This window comes from Ceratotherium simum, chromosome 5, assembly GCF_057802395.1.
Source record: "Ceratotherium simum simum isolate JZ-2026a chromosome 5, ASM5780239v1, whole genome shotgun sequence".
In the NCBI taxonomy this organism is placed as follows: domain Eukaryota; kingdom Metazoa; phylum Chordata; class Mammalia; order Perissodactyla; family Rhinocerotidae; genus Ceratotherium; species Ceratotherium simum.
In genome coordinates, this window is record NC_141904.1 from 8,064,830 (window position 1) to 8,084,919 (window position 20,090).

Sequence of the window (20,090 nt, forward strand, 5' to 3'; positions counted from 1 at the left end):
GATTCAGACCAAAGTGGCTGGGTTTCCTCCCTCCTTTTTCCGTCTTCTTTTCTCAGTGTCGCTCTCTTTTCCCATCCCTCCAGCTCTCTCCTCTCCTTGCACCTACCTGTTCTCTTAGTAAATCTCCAAAGGTCTGTTAACAATGTAACAGGAGAAAAGTGGGAGGTGCAGAAGGTCCGTTTCGCTTCTTTTCTCCATACTCGGCTTTATTGTTTGGAAGATCATATGTTACTTTTGTAAATAAAAATATTAAAAGAAAAAAAATCACTGAATCCTTCAGTGGAGTTCAGCAAACATTTGTTCATCATGCCTGTTGACCAGTCGGGGGGCCAGAAAAATTAAACACTCTAAACACATCTGGGCAGTTTGACTCTTAAAAGGGGTTAGCATCGTTCGGTGGAGAGACAGAGACAGAGACAGGAAGAAAGTGGAAGAGAAAAGGGGCCATGAAGAAAGACAAGCTCGACCCTCCTCGTTTACGAAGCGCCCACGGCTCCCGAGCTTCGAGAGGAACAGGAAGTTCTCCGGCGCGTAGGGCTGATAACCCCTCCCCAGAGTTTAGGGCTGAAACCCCACCCCGACCTGCCCCGTTAGTGACTTTGCAAGTGCCAGCCGGTGCGGACGTCCCAGTGCGTCGCTGCCCCGGACCAGAGGACTGGCGGGACCTCCGCGGGGAGCAGGGGGCGGCGCGAGCGGGGCGCGCGGGGACCGGGTAGGCGAGCCCGCTTGTGCACGTAGGAGCCAGGAAACGAAACCGAGAGCCGCGGGCTTCGCCACGGGTCGCTCGGAGGCCCTTTTTCCGGCAGACTTCGGGGAAGGTCCTGTACCGAGCCTTCCAGGGGCCGAGGGGAGGAGCGCAGCCGCCCGGCGCCCGGGTTCCCCGGCCTCGTTCGCCCAGGGCGGCGCGGAGCGGCAGCCTCAGGTGCGCGGGCGGCGCTCTCGGTCCCCTCCGGCGGGCGGCGGCGCGGGACCTGCGCGGCTCCCCTGGCGTGGGCGCGGGGGGCGACTTGGGAGCGGGGGGCTCGAGGGCCGGCGGGTCGTGTTTGCGCCGGGGTTGGGGGTAGAGGGTGCGGACTGGGGTCCCAGCGGCCTCGGAGCGCGACCCTGCAAGTGGAGCCGGGACTCATCGTGGGGTCCCAGCTGGGCGGACGGTACCACTAGCCAGTCCCAGGACCTTTCCAATGACAAGGTGTGTCCTGCCTGAAACCGCCTTGAAGGCTCGGCTTCCGCTTAGTACATCTCTTCTCATCGCAGCAGAGAGCAGCGCTGAATCAGGGCAAGAACCTGGCTCAGGAGTATCTGCCAGCATATTGGGGGAATTAGAAGGGACGATTACTACAGCCTGCTAGCTGTCATCTAACAGTAAGTATTAATTAGGAGTATGGCTGGAGCACAAAACTATGCTAGGCACTGTGGAACACCAGGATTGCAAAGATAGAGTAGGTTTCTAGCAGAGAGGCTAGACCATTAGCTCGGGACCCCGCTTGCCTGAGCTGATTCCTGCCTCTGCTACTATCTGTGGGGTTCAGGCCAGTTCCTTCGCAGCAGTTTCTTCCACGCATCACCACTAAAATCGTGTAACGATTAGAAAGAGTTACAAGAGTTACAGTAAGACATGTATTACTGTGACGTGGTTAGAGTAGTGTCTGGCACTACAGAAAATACCCAATAAAAGTTAGCTTTTATTGCTATTTGACAAAGTCCCTTCTTCCCCAAGCACACCATCTAGTTTCCACGTGATCTAATTTATACAGTTATTACTGGAAGGCCTGGCGTGGCTACTTTCCTGTCCCAGGAACAGTCATTGTTTCTCCTAGTGTAGCAATAGGAGGTACGGGGTTAGTACAATTGTCACTTGCTTAATAGGAAGTGTCAAGTGATTTTGGGCCCCCTTTTTCTTGAACTTTGGTCACAGCAGAACTTTCTCTTAATGCACCTTACACAAGGGTGTATACAATACACAAGGAAGTGAAACATAAATGAAAAGAGAAGTAAGTGGATTTCCACAGTGGGGTGGAGAAGAGACAGGTACAATGGCTGGTTACAGATTAAGCAGCCTTCGCATCTGTAAGGGAGCTGTTCTTTCCAACAGAAAGGAGTGAAATAATACTGTACACACATTGTTGAATCAACAAGCACCAATTAAGTGTCTTGTCCTGGACAAGACAGGCGGTGATCTGGCCTTTGAGAGCTTAGAGTATAGGTGGAGAGCCATTAAAGGTGCAAGAACTGTCCCCTGTACCCCTCTCCAACCCTATGTCGAGTGGTCTCTTCCTCTTTTGCTCTGTAACACACAGACCTTTCATTCCCTTGAATGAGCCAAGCTCCTTCCTGCCACAGGACTTCCACTTATGCAGTCTCCTCTGTCCCCTCTGTCTATAATGCCTCTCCCCTCCCCCGCCCCCAACACCTCCATGGTCTGGTTGGTTGATTTTAGACTTCCTTCTGCTCTGACTTTCTTGACAAGCCGCCCCCAATCTAAGTGAGTGCCCCCATAACTCTTTCTTAGAGCGCCATTATGATTATTCACAGCACTTAGAGTATTTGTAATCGTATATTGTTAATTGTCAGTCATTCTGTTCTAGTGGTTGTTACATTGCCTTACGTGCTCTAGGCCTTCAATCAATATTCTTTGAAAAAAGGCACAAGCTTTATATTCAGTGAATATCTGCATACATGTCTATATGTGTACACATGCCTTTATACATATGTGTATGTACCGCACTTTCTTAAATAGTGCTAAATTTAAAAAGCCAAAGCACTACAGTTACTCAATACTAACAACTGTGCTTTTCATTTTCCAAATTTTGAATTTAATAAGCGCTTAGAAAAAACTTTTGCCTGGCCTAATAAAAACACAATGGCCACGAGGAAATTTAAAATTCCATGCTTTCTGCCTTACGTAAGATATCATAAATAGTCTTTTAACAAGTTTCCAAGAAACTTGACAATTTGAGAGAATGTCTTTTTTTTCAATGAATCAAGGACATGAATGCAAAGGGCATGAGTCCTGAGTTACTGTAATTCAGCTAGTGAGTGAGCTGTAGAACGTTGAGTCCTCATTTACTCCCTGGTTATAGTTTCCTCACTTATAAGGAGGAAAGGAAACGACTCAAACATGTGAGGGAGCTCACTTGTCAGCAAAGGCTTTTCAGGAATAAGGAAGCAGCCAGCCTAGGATAACTCACATGAAGATGCGTTTGTTTCCTTTGTCCCTGGTTTACTTGTAGACCCCTTGACACCCCTCTCTCTGTTCGTCCCAGTTGATGTAATATCTACTGTTTTCTTCAAGGTTTACGATAACATGCTATCCAAAATGGTTCTGAACACATTTGCTTTGTTTTCTTGAACCTAAAATATAGGAGTGGAGTTTTCCGGGAAGTCTCCCTGTTACCAGGCTTGCGTTTCTCCATCGGCCTCAGCCACCCCACCTCTGTCCCGTAGCTTGCATGTACCGTGGACTGGTGTGCTCGAGTTCTCACCACCATCTTGGCCCACCTATTTGTGTAAACCCATCTGTCTGTGCTCTGCTTATCTTCTACCAAAACCACAGTTCAACAGATGAAATGTTTTTGTCCTTAGATGTCAACTAAACCTTTTTAAATGCACAAAATTTACCTACAGACATAAGCTGAACCACGTGGAAATTTTCTGATTTGTGACTTACCTCAGCAAGTGTTGGGTCCTCCACTCCCTGTGCCCGGTTCCTCCCCTCCTAGTCTAGTGTCTCATTCTCACGTCTTCATGGGAAGCTAGGGACATAGAATTCTGTGATTGTTTTTAGAGCAGTAACATTTTGCTAAAATAATTCGGAACATAGATCCCCATCTTGGGACTCTGAGAAAAAAGTTAACTCATTTGTTCTTAGGCAATTAAGAAGTAAATTTGGATAAATAATCAAAATCTAGTTTATGCCTAGTTTATAGGCATAGTAGTTTTAGGATCTTCCAAAATTAGGGATGCTTCCCCCTTGGGTTTCAGATTTTATGTTAATACTTTTTGGAAGCAATAAGAGAGAAATTTCAGGAACCCAAGAGATAGGTCAAGGGTTTCACTGTAACTGATTGTGGAGCCATAATTGGATGTCACCTGCAGTGTTCCTCTGTCTTCGTGGTAGTGGAGGTTTATAATCATCAAATAGCCCAGAGCAGCAGTGGGGCTTATGGTGCCTGAGGGAATAATCTTAACAGAGATATACTTATATGTATATAGCATATGATGCCTTAATCTCCTCAGAAGCTCTCATTTAACAGAGTCCATCAGATTCTAATTTGAAGTTCTGTATTTGTCCTGAAGTAATTAAGATTCCAGAGGTACAATACATAATATGATTTTATTAGAGACATTTTTCTTTTAGTACAGGATAAATATGATTTTCTCTTTCTTGGAAGTCTTTCCTGGATTTGTTTCTTACTAGGAGTAGTGGAAAGCATTATTTAAAAGTTACCATGTTAATTAATTCACTAATTAATTCACCCAGGGCTCAGCCCAGTCATTTCCAAAACTGAGTGATATTATGTCTTGTAATAGACCCATTAAGTTTGAGGAAATCAAAAAATCCTTAAGATAGGAAGTGAGAGAGGACAGGGATGACCCTGGTGGACATCTTTATTCCCCAAGTGCTTCCTTCCACCTGGCACATCTGCAGGTACACCTGTCACTTAACATTTTGCACAGAGCTTATGACATACCATTTTTCATGGTTGGCATACCATGTAACCACAAAAATACTAAAACCTACAGGAAAGTGAGGACCCAGATTTTGTTCTGCAGTAGTTTTGACAACAGATACTCATCTTCGCAAACCTACAGTTTCACTCAAAATAATGTAACCAAATAGGAAGGAAAAGAGCAAATATGAAGGAATGAGCCCTGTTTTAGAGTCTGTTTAGTTCTGCTTCCTTGGATTTCTGTGCGAGGGGGGAATGATGTCTGAGGCCGTGAAGGGTAAGTACTCTCGCGTGCATAGTTGGTGCTCATTCGGCAAGGACTGGGGAACTTGTGGTGCTCCATTTGCTTAAGAGCCTCCACCTGTTCCTAAGATGATGCGTAGATTCGTTTATGAATTCCCTCTCCTTCTGGCACATCCTTTCTTTCTGACTGGCACTGGACTTCCCAGGCTCAAACAACTAAATGTAAGAAAAAAAATGTTTTAATTAAAAATATTTTAATTTTTTTAAATTAAAAAAATTTTATTTTAATAATTTTAAAGTCCCCCCCACATGGAGGGACTTGCCTATGTTCCTCCTGTGGGTATTATTCAGGATTTATCCTTGAAATGAGTGCTTTTCTGACATATAGGCAAAGGGAGAATGATGGAAACAGTAGTCCTTTAAAATTGCCATTAAATTGGTTAAAGGCCGTAGAACATTTTTTTTAATTAAGCATAGTAAAGAGTGGTATCCTGGGAGCAACAAAAGATAGATAAACACTTCAGAGATGTTTAGTGCAGTGTGTTAATTAAGGGATACTATCTATTTCCACTGCAGAACTTCAGTCTTTTCATTTTGTGTATCTCTTAAGGTACTTTTGGCATATTTTAAGGTAATGGGTATTACTTTTAACATATAATCTTTGATCATGGAAATGTGAGGCTGACAAAAGTAATTGTGGCATTGGTATGTATGAATTTAGTCTCCTTTTATAGTTCTTCCTATGACAGACCCTAAACAGAAGTGTGGCCTATGAAAACTTTTAGCCTACTTTGGTTGCATGTGTTTATTAGCTTATTGATCATGTTATGGATTAATTACAGAAAAACATAAATTTTAATCTTTTTGCCATTCTAGCCTGAGGAGGTCCACAGCAGTTAGTTTGTAACTAGTTAATGAAAACTCAGGTTACTGTTATTCTAAGAAAATTCAGGAAATCAAATCAGTAACTCAAAATTTTTGCTTTATTCCAGGGCCAAGTAAACCCATTCTGAATTCTTCACCCATTGCTGAACTTCTTGAGTATATTTAATTAAGAGGTGACTATAATTGAATTGTTCTTAAGAGTTTTACTAGATTATGAAATTTTAAGCTTAAAGTAGGCAATGATAAAGAAATAAAATTAAAAGGAAAGGCAGGACGTGGTTTTTTTCTTAGGAACACCAGATTTTAGTTAAGGATATAGAGGCATCAGTTGCCTTTTATTTACCATTTAGGATGACGCAGTTGGAGGAGTTATTAAAGGGGCAGCCAAGACTGGAGAAGACCTGAGAGGAGCAGGGCTGATCATATTGGTGTGTGGGTCCAAGATAAAACAGTCAGGTAACAGCGTTTTTGCCTCCTGTGTTAATTGTAATTAACAGGCATACAGGGGGTTGGATTTAAGGTGAAGAGATAGGGAAAATAGTGACTGGGTAGTAGTGGAAAGGACTAGGATGGGATCAAGGCACCGGAAGGCAGAAGTACTGAGTACAATGTTTTTTATTATTATTTTCCTGTAGTGTATCATTTTCCTTTGTGTATGTAACCATACACAAAGTTTCAGTTGGATTGTCATGGTGCTACAACTATGACAACCCCTGAGAGTGGCTTCTCTGGCTAACAGCAGGACTTGAACCATAGAACAAAGGGTCAGGCCTCTTCAGATTTACTGTTCATGTTGGGCAGAACACTTCCACAGGACCTGGAAGCCAGAGATCTTTGCAGTAGTGTGACCTGGTAGCTAACCTCTGTATCTGTCCTGTTGAACCGTGCATGGAGCCCAGCCCTGAAGCCAGGTACTGGATCACATGCTCCCTTTAGGTTGTCTAGGTTGGAAGGCTCTGATTTTTAACTTGGTTACCATGTGGGCTCTTAGGCTAACAGTGTTTCCTTCCTGCTGTCGCGTCATTGGACCCTCTTCTCCCAAGGTTTTTAGAAATTGTCCCCCATCCTGGGCTGACCCACAACTTCTAAAGTCCTACTCAGAGCCACGGCCATGGGGAATGGGGTCAAGGCCGAAGGGTTTAAATGACCAGATTCTGGTAGACTAGGTTGAATAGAGGAATATCCTATGTGTTATTGTCAGAGTATCTTGTTTCAACAGTCAAATTTCACCTATAAATTTGTAGACAGTCTATTAATATTGTCTTCTTTTTCAGAACTTCTTTAAATCATGGACAAACAAAGTAAGTAGTTTTCTTTAAGTGTTTACTTTCTTCATAATGTTAAGTCTGTTTTTAATATGTTATTTGTCATAATGTTTTATTCGGTTTCTGAAAGGATATAATTTGCTTTGTGTTGTTTATGCTCCAGGATCCAAAGTCTAGTTTACTGTTTTGATTATAGAGAAGATGTATGCAAATATCCACTACCACTAATTTTCCCTTTAAGAATAAAAAAGCCATAGATAAACCTAAGAAATTTTAGGCTTATTGTGAAATACTCGTATAATTTATACTATATTCCATCCAGATCAGTTTTCTCTTTTCTATGTGTGTTTTATATACATAATGATTATTCAAATCATATTAATTAACAGATAATAAATTTAATATGTCAGTCTGTTGTAATAAAATCCTCAGATACAACCCCGATATATATTTCATAACATATACACGTGAATAGATTTAAATCAATACCAATTATTATGTTCTGACTTTTTTTCTCTCAAGAAAATTCTAAATAAGATAGGTATTGACCAAGTATGTAATAAAAGACTTTGTCTTTCTCAGAGATCCTGAAGAGAAAAACAATACATATCGGGGAAAATATGAAAAACAAAGTCCTATTTTCTGAAGGATTTATATTCTCTGTTTTTCTTTGTTTAGATGGCCACAGAGATGTTTCTCTCTCACCGCAGTGTCAGCCTTGCTAGATACCTCACATACTTTTTAGGACCAGAAACATCGGCTGTCTTTCATGAAGTTTCATGTCTTCTCTTAATGTTTGCTATATTAATTAAATTTTATTTACAAAACTCAAAGCTTTTTAAATGTAAATTTGTATAGTATTAAGCTGTTTTATTTGCTACAAGCTTTAGGATGCTTCACATCACTTTAGAAAAGATTCCTTTGGCTACGTTCACCTTTTAACTCTTCAGCGTCATGTATATAATGGTGTGTGTGTGTGTGTGAGCATAAATAGAAATAAATAAAATGTATGTATATATGTAAATATACATATATAGAGAAGTAAAAGTAAAATAGCTTTAAGGCAATGTGATTTTTGTAAGTTATTTCAAGTTGCATTTCACACATGCAGAAACCCATCCATAATTCGTATACTCTTTGGTCTACTTGACCCCTTGCCCATTCACTTATTTTCTCTTTGTATGAATTTCCCCGAATTCCTGAAACCAGGATCATTGCTCTGGTACCAAAACTCCAGAGATTATGAGCTCTTAATTTCTTGAATCTGTCAGCTCCTGTATATGTGTGTGTATTTGTTCAAACAACGGTACCTGTTAAGAGATACCAAAATACGACGTATCAATTCAGGGTAGGTCTTTAAGTCTGACTTGCAGTGTGTTTCCTTGAGATCTGTTGAGTCTGATCTTGTAGTTTCCAGCTTGGGTTGGGAGTGGGGGCCGTGAGCAGAGCCTTGAGAGCTAGAGAACTAGGAGCTAGGCCACGACCTGAAGACCAGAAACAGAAGGGAATGGCTGGGATGAAGTGACTTGTGGCATTTCAGAGATCTGTGGTAATTCGGGGTATGTCGCAGTGTCTGTTCAGAGAAAAGCGCTGATTGAAGTAGAGGATTCTCTGTTGCCTGAATGTGCAGAGTCTCCATGGACTCCATTCTGCTGAAGTTATTATGAAGCTAGGTGAATGGAGGAGAAAGGGGGCCCACAATTCAGCCTTCCTGCTGAAACCACGTGTCGAGTGGTCTTTGAAGGCTCTTGATAGAGAAGTATATAGAAAATGTATCGGATTGAAAGTTTGACCAACATTTTCTTCTGCATTGATGCCATGTCCCCATGATTCCAAAAGAAATTATTTTGAATCTACAGTTAGTAAGCCATAAGGAAAGAGAGGAGAACACAGTATAAGTGTAACGTTCACTACACCATAAGTTCCGTGGAGGCAGAGCCAGTGTAGCCCCAAAGCCTAACTCAGAGGTGACAGAGGAGAATCTCAGTAAATATGTATTGTCTGGCTCGAGTGACTGCTAACTGAGTGATTGGAGAAACACAAATGTGAAGACTAGGGGAGTGAACCATTTGCACATGTATTAAGATTATTCATCCCACACTGATTAGCAGATAAAGTTTAATATGTTAGTTTATAGTAATGTCAGTTATGATTTTTGTAGGTCAAAATTAGTCAAATATTGGGAATTTCCTGTGTTTCAACCTTATTGGAGTAGTTCTAGAGTAAGCATAAAAAGGATATTTAAATACTGAAATGTATGCACTATTTTAACTATTTAAAAAATAATTCATATAGCAATGATTATAAATATCTTTGTAATCATCCATAATCATCCTTCCAGTACCATCCTCATCTCCAACTAGTTTCATTTATCTCCTTCACAGTGTATATGTTGCTTGAAAACAATCTTTTTTTCCTGGTACTAACAAAATCATAGTGTGGAAGTGAATGCTCATTGGGCATATCTGAAAACTAGAAATTCAGCCCTAGGAACTCTGCTGCCTCATTTATCCGAAAGGGAGTTTGTTTGAAACAGGATTCTGCTGCAGAATAACTCTGATGACAGGCGGAGCTTTTGTTAAGTGAAGACTTCACTCTGTCTATTTCAATACAGCATAAGAGCATGCAGATTAAAGTTATCTAAGGACAATGCATTTTTCTTTCTATATATTTCCTTATATGTGTTTCCCTCTCATTGAATTGCAGATGTGCCAGAAACAAATTTACCAGCTGGGCATCTCCCTCAATATCCCTCAGCAGCATTCCAAGGTAAAACATTTGTTTAAAGAATAAAAAACCAAAATCAATTATTGATATTCTCCAAAGAGCATCTGTCTGTCTGTCTCTGTGTGTACTTATTTTAGTAGGGCCTTTTATTAAAAGTGCAATAATGAAATTGCCAGCCTAATGGTTCTTGATTTTCTTAACTATATATTACCATAAATGTAACTTTTATTTATACAGGATAGTAAACATGTAGAGTTCATAAAAACAATAGAGAGTTTACATTTAGCAAATGAAATATAAGGTTGCACATAAATTAAACCCTAGAATACACATATTAAAATATTTTATTGATTCTCCATCTGTTCTGAATGTTGTGATCATGTAATGACAGTTAGGAGATTTATCCCTGGGTGTTTTGAGTCACGTGTTAGCTGAGGTTAATTGTGTCAGTGAGAGTCACCAAAAAGAGACAACCGCTTAACCCTGGCAGCTGTCAGCAGTAGAAATGTAGCTACCCGGGGAGGATTCTCATTTTCATCTGGTGACATATATGAGCTTTACTTCTGTATACATGCTGAATCATGCCTTGCATTTCTAAGAAAAATAATCACTACATACCGGGAGGACGTTTTTTCCTTTGAACCAAAGCATAAAAGACTCCAGAGATTTTCGTTTAGACAAATAGAGTTATCAAAATTACTAGAACTTTACTAAGTGGCAAAGTTCATGGTGCACCCAGATTTGTAAGTAGGCGGGCTACCCACATCTTGAGAGACCATCCTGGGGACTTAGGATCAAAAGGAATCAGGTTTGGGCAGAAGAGTGTAGGCATTTTGCATTCTACTCTGAGCAGACAAATCTGCTTGGGAGCTGAATGGCCGGTTTAATTGTCTAGCCAGAAGCCACCCAGTGGGGCCTGGATCTCATCCAGATGTTTGCAGTGAAAAGAATGTGAGCTAGAAAAACTCCAAGGCTCTAAGCTGATAGTTCTCAAGGGTGCCTGCCCTTAAGTATTATGTGGAAGCTCTTAAAAACGCTCGCACCGGCACACTGTCCCAGGACACTTAAAGCAGCAGCTCAGGCAGCGGGACCCAGGGATTGTTCATTTTTTAATTCGCCACATGATGCTAATGTGCAACCAGGCCCAGAACCGCTGCTCTACGTTCTTATAGGGTTGGCATTTGGAGAATTATTAGCAAGTCTATAATATTCACCCAAGGCACTTGGAGAATTATTTAATCCACCCATAGCTAATTAACAGTAGGTGATACATAATTAAATTTGGTTATAATCAGACTTGAGAGTTTGTGAGAAAAATAGCTCAACTGTCTATCTCAAGTCCAAGGCCACATATAGCATAGGTCTTTATATGACAATGATGCTAACAATAGTGATGGCTTCAAATTGAGAGCACTTTGTGTAATGTGGATTAACTCATTTAATTCTCAGACACTCCTCTGGATAAATACTATTAATTATCCCCATTATGCAAGTGAGAAAACAGGTGTAGAGAGGCCAGATCAAGCTCTAAATTCTGACGTCTGTACTTAATAGTTGCATAGTGGTTTTAAACAAGTTGCTGTACCTCCAAGCCTCAGTTCTTATCTATAAAATGGGGGTAATATTATCCAATTCAGGTTGGTTTAGAGACTAAATGAGAGTATATGTAAAACACCTAGCACAATGCTTTACCAATAATAAATGACAAATATTTGCTATTATATTAATAATATGTTACATCAATTGGGCTTTACATAAATGAAAATATTATCCAAATTTCAGGTAATTCTATATGCTTAATCCATTGATTTGGGAAATAATCAACTATCCTCTCTATCAAAGAGTCTTGAGAAGATTAAAATAATGCTATTAATGTAACCAATGAACTCAGATATCCTCATCCCCACTGGCTTGCCTGTGGTCTGATCTCTGCACTGTAGCCCGTGATCTTTAAAAATGCAAATCTCTCCATATTACAGACAGTATTCAGTGGGTACATCACTGGCTTCCCTTTGCTTTTCGGATAAAGGCCAAAATGTTTAATTTGATCCACCAGACCCAAGGGGCTCCCCTGCCTTCTCTTTAACTGCCTCTTAAGCCTGGCTCTCTACTGTTCAGGTAGACTGGCCTGTTTTCAGATTTTTTAAGGCCCTATGCTTGTCACTATCCCACGGCTTCTCTCTGAAATGTTCTTTCTATGCCGCTGGCCTCCTCAACTCCTTTGTATCCTTTAGGTCTCAGTTGAAAGGTGGTCCTCAGTAAAGCTGCTCCCACTCCTTCCCTTTCTCTCTCCACATCCAAACACCTTCCTCTGGCATATGTAGTCCTGAAACCCTGGTCCCTTCCTTGCAAGCACTGGTCTCCGATTCTAGTTAATCACTTCATCACACTGGTGTTACCCCTCCCTGGAGTAAGGGATAAAGTCTAAAGTTCTCTCTGACGTTAGGCAGGGAGGGCAGGGATTGCATCTGCATTTCTCATTTTAAATCCCAGTGCTCGGCACTCCTAAAGACTGTGTAAGATATAAATCAGATCGTGGCACTCACTTTTCTCCTTCAAATCCTCTGAGGCCTGTCAATCCTACTTGGAATAAAACCCAAGCTCCCTATTAACGGGCTCCCTAGATGAACTGCTCCTGTGTCTTTACCGACAGCCGTTGCTGTTCTTCCTCTCCCTGTTGGTGTCCCTCTCTTTCTCAGACATGCCAAATTCATTCCGAAAGTCAAGGATTTTGCATTTGGGTTTCCTTCCTCCTGGAACATTTCCCACCAGATCTTCACACAGAGTTTTTTCCCTTCTCATCTTTGAGGTCTCCACATAAATTTTGTCTATCCAAAGTAACCGCGTGATACCTTGCCCTCTCTCCCGTGTATTTTCTCCATCAGATTAATCTGAAATCTTTTTTTAAAAATTTATTTTCTGTCTCCCAGAAGTTGCCTGTAAGCTCCCTGAGAGCAGGTTGCCTTGTTGATAACTGTCTCCTTTGATTCTGGAACAGAGCCAGTTACGTCAGAGATCATCTGTAAATATTTATTCATTTTAATAAGGAATGAATTATAAAAGCTATATTTAAAAGACATTGAGGTTTAGTGTCTTTTGTAAGTCTTACTTTTTAATGATGTATGTATTTTTGTCATCAGTGTTTCATTAAAAGTATTTCTAAATTGCCATTCTAGGTATTAAATTTTGCATGGCCTTTACTATTAAAATATTATGAAACACAGTCTTTTGAAACTGTATTCCATTCCTATAGAATTACTACTCTGTGGACTGTTCTTTTAAGCTTATGAAGCTTCGTTGTAATCACAAATTCACGTGGAATACAGTATACACTTGTTAAATTTCTTTCTCTACTGTGCTTATTAAATACTAAGGACAATTTTTCCCAATATAACTTTTTACCTTCCTTGGTTCTCAAATTGCATTGTCCCATCCAGAGAGCTGAAGGTGCTAAATTGTGAAATTTAAATTTGTAACCTAAGTATTGTAATGGAATTTTTTTTGTGTTTTTCACGTAGAGGGTCTTAGGAATGGAATAAACTGTGGATTAGAACTTCAGGTAAACTGTTAACCTAGAGCAGTATCTGGACAGGACTGGAAGGAGTGACATGCTTTTACCTCTACACCAGGGTTTCTCAACAGCTGCACTATGATATTTTGGGATGGATAATTCTTTTTGTCCAGGCTGCTGTTCTCGGCATTTTAGGATAGTTAGCAGCATCCACGGCCACTATCCACCAGATGCCAGAATCACACTCCACTGCAGTTATGACAGCCACAAATGTCTCCAGACCTTGCCAAATATGCCTCGAGGGGGCGAAACCACCCCCAGTTCTATACAAAACGGAGATGTCATTTGTTAGAATTCCAGAATTATCATTTTTTACGGAGTGCTTCCGTCCTAGAAATGCTGGCTCAAAGCCTTTATTTTAGGCCTTCTCCTCAATGTCATCTCTCTTTTCCATGAAAGCATTCCAGAATCTTTATGTAGGTGACTCTAAATCATTGTTGATTTTCTTTCACTTTCTTAGGTTTTAAGCATATTTTTATCTGAGTTTTGAATGATAAGGTTAAGGTTGTGGCCCAACTCTATACACAGCCCAAAACCTTCAAAATATAAGTGGATATTAAAACCACAGATAGTTCATTGAAAAATTGCTGAAAGATAAAAACACAAACTTTAAGTTTCATAAAAACAGGATTTCTGAGCTGAAATTTTACCTTGTAGGTAACTAGGGTAATCCTAAAAGAGTTGATGTGTCCATTTTTCTGTGCAGTTACAAATTATTTCACTTGTTCCTATTTTAGGACCTCCAGGAAATACTGGGTACCCTGGCCCCCAGGCTGGCTACCCCGGCCCCCAGGATGGCCTCCCTGGCCCCCAGGCTGGCTACCCCGGCCCCCAGGCTGGCTTCCCTGGCCCCCAGGCTGGCTACTCAGTCCCCCCAGCTGATTATCCAGGTGCTGGCCCAGGGGGCTTTGCTGCCCATCAGCAGCCGGTGTACAATCAGCCAGGTAGACCTGCAGGGATACCATGGATGCCAACACCACCACCTCCATCAAACTGTCCACCTGGGTTGGAATATTTAAGTCAGGTAATTTCAAACACATAAAACAGTCATAAAAAAATAAAACTGTGCTTCCAGTTTACTTAATGAGATTAACAAATGACTAATCGACAAAAGTCCAAAATGGTAAAACAACATTTTTTGCTAACAAATTACTCTCATTCTTCTAGGTCTAGGTTTAGTTTTAAAGCAAAATATGAATGTCTTAGAAAATTGTGGTTTCTGGGATCTTGAACATAATCTGTCATAATAGCCAATAGCAAACCTTTATTAAGCACTGTTTTCCAGCCTTTGTTCTTAAGTATAATACATGTATTAACTAATTTAATCCTTTTAGAAACTCTGTGATATATAGATGCTATAATTATCACCATTTTACAGAAGAGGAAACTGAGGTTCATAGAAGTTACATAATTTGCTCAGCATCAAAACTCTAAGGAAGTGGGAATAGCTTTTTACTTCTGGAATCTTGGTTCTGGATCCTGTGCTCTTTATTTCCTAGGAGTTTAATCCCTAGGAGTTAAGAACCTAGGAGTTGTAAAGAAACATCAAACTCAATTTAGTGTTGAGTTTCAATAAGGGTACCACAAGAGGAGTTAATATTTTGTGTATAATGTGACTCACTTTTTTATTATAATTAATAGAATTACATTTTTATGATGCTTTAATTCTTTAAAGACCGAATTTTATTAATGCTAACAATAAGGAAAAACATCCTGGATTTTAATGTACCACATATGAGGTTTCATATTTGTTTGGTGTTAGAAATCTGGTAGGTAATGTAGGAATATGAAATTCTGTGTGTCTAATCTATAAACAAATAAACGGATATTCCTATGATACTCAACTAGTTTTCAGTAAATGTCTTGTTTTTCTTGCACTCTCTGCATTACTTTAACTTCCCACAAAGCACTTGGGCAGCATATAATATAAGAACTTTTAGTAGTTTATTAATTCTCCAAGAAATACCCTAAAGAGAATTTTTTTTTTAATTAAGGCCTTACAAAATATGTGGGGGAAGTTATTACCTACTACAAATGATAATATCAAGTATAATTAAAAAGAAAATTTTTATATTTATAGAAAAAAACTCTTTAAATGGATGAAAAGGTCTTAATATTTTTTAAGCCTTTTCTAGAAGGAACTTTTTTTTCTAATTTTTGTAGGGATTCCAGTGTAAGTCAATTTTATTTGACCTGAATTTGCCCACATTAATAGTGAACACATTCAATAGATATCTTTTAAATTAAAAATATATTAACTAGTAGTAATATAAACTATTATTAAATATTGATAGTTGATTATATTCATTCTTTAAAATATAAAAACAATGATGTTAATTTGGTTGGCTTAAAAACGAGATATATACTTACAGATTAATTTTCTTTTTACTGTAATAGATAGATCAGATACTGATTCATCAGCAAATTGAGCTTCTGGAAGGTAAGTATTCATCGTATTGATCGTATTTCTAGAAAGAGAGGACGTTTATGCAGATAAAGGCGTATCAACCACCACCAATAGAACACTCTCACTACTGTGAAATGGTTAAACCTGGTTACTTACAAACATTTCTCTTCATGCTAATGAAGTAATGATTATCAGCAGCTCCTTTCTTGAAATGAGGAGTCAAGTGGTAAAATACTGTTATGCTGGGCATCTGTCCTCCTGATGCAGACCCTAACTTAGAAGGAAACCAATCAAAACTACTTTTGCTCCCCTTTCTCTCTAGAAATCACTTCCTAAGTTCCATCACTTCAGCTGCCTTTTCCCCCAGTTTGTGATCACCTTGAGATTGTTGCAGAGTCACACGCAATAGTTCCGTTACCTTAGTACGTTTCCAAAGTAAATAAATGTTTTGAATTTGGATGGATATGTTTTGGAAAATCATATTCCTGCCCACAGTTTCTCTTGGGAGCTCAGATGAACCCTATAACCCTTTTGTTCTGTGGGCTGAGGAGTATCCCCCTGCATGCAGGGCCACTGCAGTGTTGGGGGCTGCGGACCAGCAGGCCTTGCAGCCTGGCTTCCTAGAACAGCTCTCCTGCTCGTGCGAATGGGGCCCGACTCCAGCAAATGTCTCCTTGGGCCCAGCGCTCCTCAGGTGCAAGATAAACTTAGGAAGCCATTAGATGTTTCAAGACTCCTGCAAAGAGAAAGAGAAGCTGGATAGATTCATGAACCATAGTGTCTTCCTTCTAGATACAGAGTTGAGTGAAACCTTTGCTCCTTTTTAGAATATATCTGTTAGGTCCTTTACCTCTCTGCAAAGTTCCTTTCCACTGGTAGAAATTATAACATGAATTTTACTAGTATAATAATAGATTTGGTTAGAATATACAATTGTTGCCTATTACATTTAGATTACTTATAATGTACGTTGTTAGATATTTATAATTTCTCACTTTTGTTTGTTTATACTAAGTTTTCTCTGGAAAGGAGCTCTTTGTTGTTTGATAATTTGCATTCTGAATTTTTTTAAATGTTTTATTCTAAGGAATTTATTTTTGAGATTATAAAACCCCAAAAGCCAAACACTATACATTATACACACATGTACTCTAAAGTACATATTTATAGTTTTTAGATTTATAAGTTTTATATATATTTGTGAGATATATATGTATTAGTCATGAAATATAAAGTAAGTTCCAAATTTAGTAGTTACTAATTCTCCAGTTTTTCTTAAAGGGATGTCTTTAATTGTTTTCATTTTGTCTCAAATCGAAAGTTTATATTTTAACATTATGAGTCATATAAAGAGATGAAGATTACTCAGTTTTTTAGCCTCTGAGAGTATGACAAGCACTTATAACTTTCCTAATTCAAAACTTAATAGACCATAGGGCCGGCCCCGTGGCTTAGCGGTTAGGTGCGTGCGCTCCGCTGCTGGCGGCCCGGGTTCGGATCCCGGGTGCGCACCGAGGCACCACTCCTCCAGCCATGCTGAGGCCGCGTCCCACATACAGCAACTAGAAGGATGTGCAGCTATGACAGACAACTACGTACTGGGGCTTTGGGGGAAAAATAAATAAATAAAATCTTTAAAAAAAAAAAACTTAATAGACCATAAAGACATAGCCATAGAATTCATTTTTCTAATTTTTTTTCATTTTTTAAGTAACTAGAAGGAAACTTAGAGATTGTATAAGCCCATCTATCTCATTTTACAGGTAAACAACCTGAAGATTTTTGAGATTGCGCTACTTAATGAAACAGTTAGAAAATAGATCCCATTCGTGAATCAGTTTAATTTTTCTCTCAGGAAACAGTTGACTGGCAGGTGTTGAGGTCAAGGGCGGTTCTTATAAAGGCAGAGCCCAGGCCTGTCTGAGTCAGAGGAAGACACTTGGGGGAGGTCATGATGATGGAATTAGTGAGGGACATCTCTATCTGACTAAAAGTCCATCCACACAGATATTAGGGGAGTGGGTTTTGTCTCCATGTATTTCTTTTAATCACTCCTTATTTTGGTGGCTTCTGACTTCCTGTGACCCGAGTTAATGAGAGCTGTGGACAAGTGGAACCATTAATTGCTCCTTCCTGGCTCAAGTCAGGAGAGGTTTCCAACGCGTGGTTCAATATGGGAAGCCCTGTGGTGAGAAATGACAGGGTGTCAGCATTTAGCACTGCTCTGCTTTCCCATGGAGAGTTAACCCCTCCAAGGTACAGGGCTCACCTAGGATGCCAGTGGTCCAGATGTTCTGAGCTGCAGCCTCGGTTGCCGAGCACCTTTCCCCGATGTCTAATACCATCTCCCCCTCCTGAACAACTGCTGCTGAGCTCAACAATGGTGCCCTGGGCCACTGTGATGTTCTAATCCACCTTCCACTTTCACTCTCTCCGTCTTCACATTGAGAGTTAGTAAGGTAAGTACATCACCTTCCCTCAAACACGGTGCAAAAAGATAAGCCATGAATATGGTATATAAAATAAAATCTCAAACCAGTTTAAGGCTGTAATATTTCATAAAGCATAAACACAGCAAATCATCCTGTATTCTCCTCCCTGATTAAATATATGAAAATAATACCAAGGTGGTGGACGTTTTCTGCATACACCTAGCACGGCGGTGACCCACTGCAGCATTCTACCGCCCTTCGGCAGCCGAGTCTCCCTTTCTGACACATGCCTACAGAATTAGGAAGACAGGAGTTTTCTTTTCCAGGTCTCACACAGGACTCCTAATTTCTCTGTGCCTTAATACCTCCTCTCCTTCTTTCCCTTTGCCTTTTTTTCTCTGTCTGAATTATCTCTAAACACTTCACCCTTTCTTTCTTTTGTGTTACTTGAAGTATCAACTAAAAATGGTGTAACTAGATATTATAGTATCTTAGGATAGACTCAATATTCTTATAACATAATGGTCATAATGATTCCCTCTTTTCTGTTTTTAGTCTTAACAGGTTTTGAAACTAATAACAAATACGAAATTAAGAACAGCTTTGGACAGAGGATTTACTTCGCAAAGGAAGACACCGATTGCTGTACCCGATATTGTTGTGGGGCTTCTCGACCTTTTAACCTGAAGATTCTTGATAATATTGGCCAAGAGGTCATAACTATGCAGAGACCACTAAGGTGTAGCAGCTGTTGTTTCCCCTGCTGCCTTCAGGAGGTCAGTGAGCAATTAGAAGGGGACTTTGTAAGTGGTTCAGCAAGAATTTTTATCCTTTTATTGAACCTGTATCATCAGTGATACTTAAAGGAAAATTGGTCCACAAACTATTAGTTTATGCTTTAGAGTAAATTGTGCAGGAAAAAGAGCAGGTGTAAATCAGTGAGCAGTTAGCCCCATCTCCCTGAGTAGTGTGTCTCGTGGGACTGAGCATCCGCTCAGAGACCAGACTTCTTGATCTTTGGGGAGAGCTGGGAAGGTAGGGCCCCTTGGTCAAATCCTTTAGCTGACATGACCATGAGAGGCCTGACAAAGCCAGAGCAGGGGCACCACAGAGAATATCCTAGAATACTATCCCAGGAACAAGTGGACAGAAGAATGAGGAAGAGAACAGATGTGTTCATCTCACAATTTTGGCCAATCTACTCAGGAACAAACCTAGGAGGAGGCCCCTCTGAAAAATCTCAACTCCTGTGTTTTTCATTTTTCCATTTAAAATAATTAATATATTTGAGTCCCCTGTAAGAGGTATACACTAGTGCGAGTACCGTTAGCTCCATAAACACCAGCTGTCTCTTTCATATTACTTGACAGCCCACTGATGGAGAATGTGGATCTCGGGGGAGATGCCAGGGCACAGAGAGTTTATAGGAAAGTTGGCCTTTGCCTATAGCCCCATTGGTGTGAGACCAGCCCTGCCTGGGTCACTCAGTCATTCCATATAGGTAGTTATGAGAGCAAGATACAAAGATACAAGCACATAGATATTTGAAGTCTAATGTTGCACTTATTTTAAAAAGATAACTAAAATTGATACTGAATTATTTTGTTTTCCATGTCATTTAGGTTAGGAATAATAATATCTAGCCATAGGAATATCTGAGGAAAAACTGGGAATTTGGGGGAATGTGCTCTACAATATAAAGCGCACATTAACATGCCTTATACTATTTGATGGTACACAGTGGACCTAGGAAGTCCTCGTGTACAGATGAGCTCACTGAGGCCTTCTCAAGGTGCCCAGCTCAGGAGCAGAGCCCAGATTCCAGGCCTCGTTTTCTTTCTGTGATAGCACCATTACCACTCATCTTTGAAAACTGCACTACTGATCAGA

General features: G+C 40.1%; 1 protein-coding gene and 1 long non-coding RNA gene across 3 annotated transcripts in view; one reads left to right on the forward strand and one right to left on the reverse strand.

Moving 5' to 3' along the window:
• LOC147916956 (uncharacterized) overlaps positions 1-482 on the reverse strand; it is a 42,666-nt gene extending 42,184 nt beyond the window's left edge. For both annotated transcript variants that reach the window (XR_015552141.1, XR_015552142.1), the window contains exon 1: positions 107-482. This is a non-coding gene — a long non-coding RNA (uncharacterized LOC147916956). The remainder of the gene's footprint in view (positions 1-106) is intronic.
• A 236-nt stretch (positions 483-718) lies between these two features.
• The window catches only part of LOC101389494 (phospholipid scramblase 1), a 29,816-nt gene continuing 10,444 nt past the window's right edge, over positions 719-20,090 (forward strand). Inside the window, exons 1-8 of the mRNA XM_014788967.2 lie at positions 719-922; positions 1,255-1,362; positions 5,906-5,971; positions 7,073-7,099; positions 9,770-9,832; positions 14,099-14,385; positions 15,759-15,801; positions 18,756-18,976. Of these exons, the coding sequence (XP_014644453.1) occupies positions 7,087-7,099; positions 9,770-9,832; positions 14,099-14,385; positions 15,759-15,801; positions 18,756-18,976 (627 nt within the window). The 5' untranslated portion in view covers positions 719-922; positions 1,255-1,362; positions 5,906-5,971; positions 7,073-7,086. The remainder of the gene's footprint in view (positions 923-1,254; positions 1,363-5,905; positions 5,972-7,072; positions 7,100-9,769; positions 9,833-14,098; positions 14,386-15,758; positions 15,802-18,755; positions 18,977-20,090) is intronic.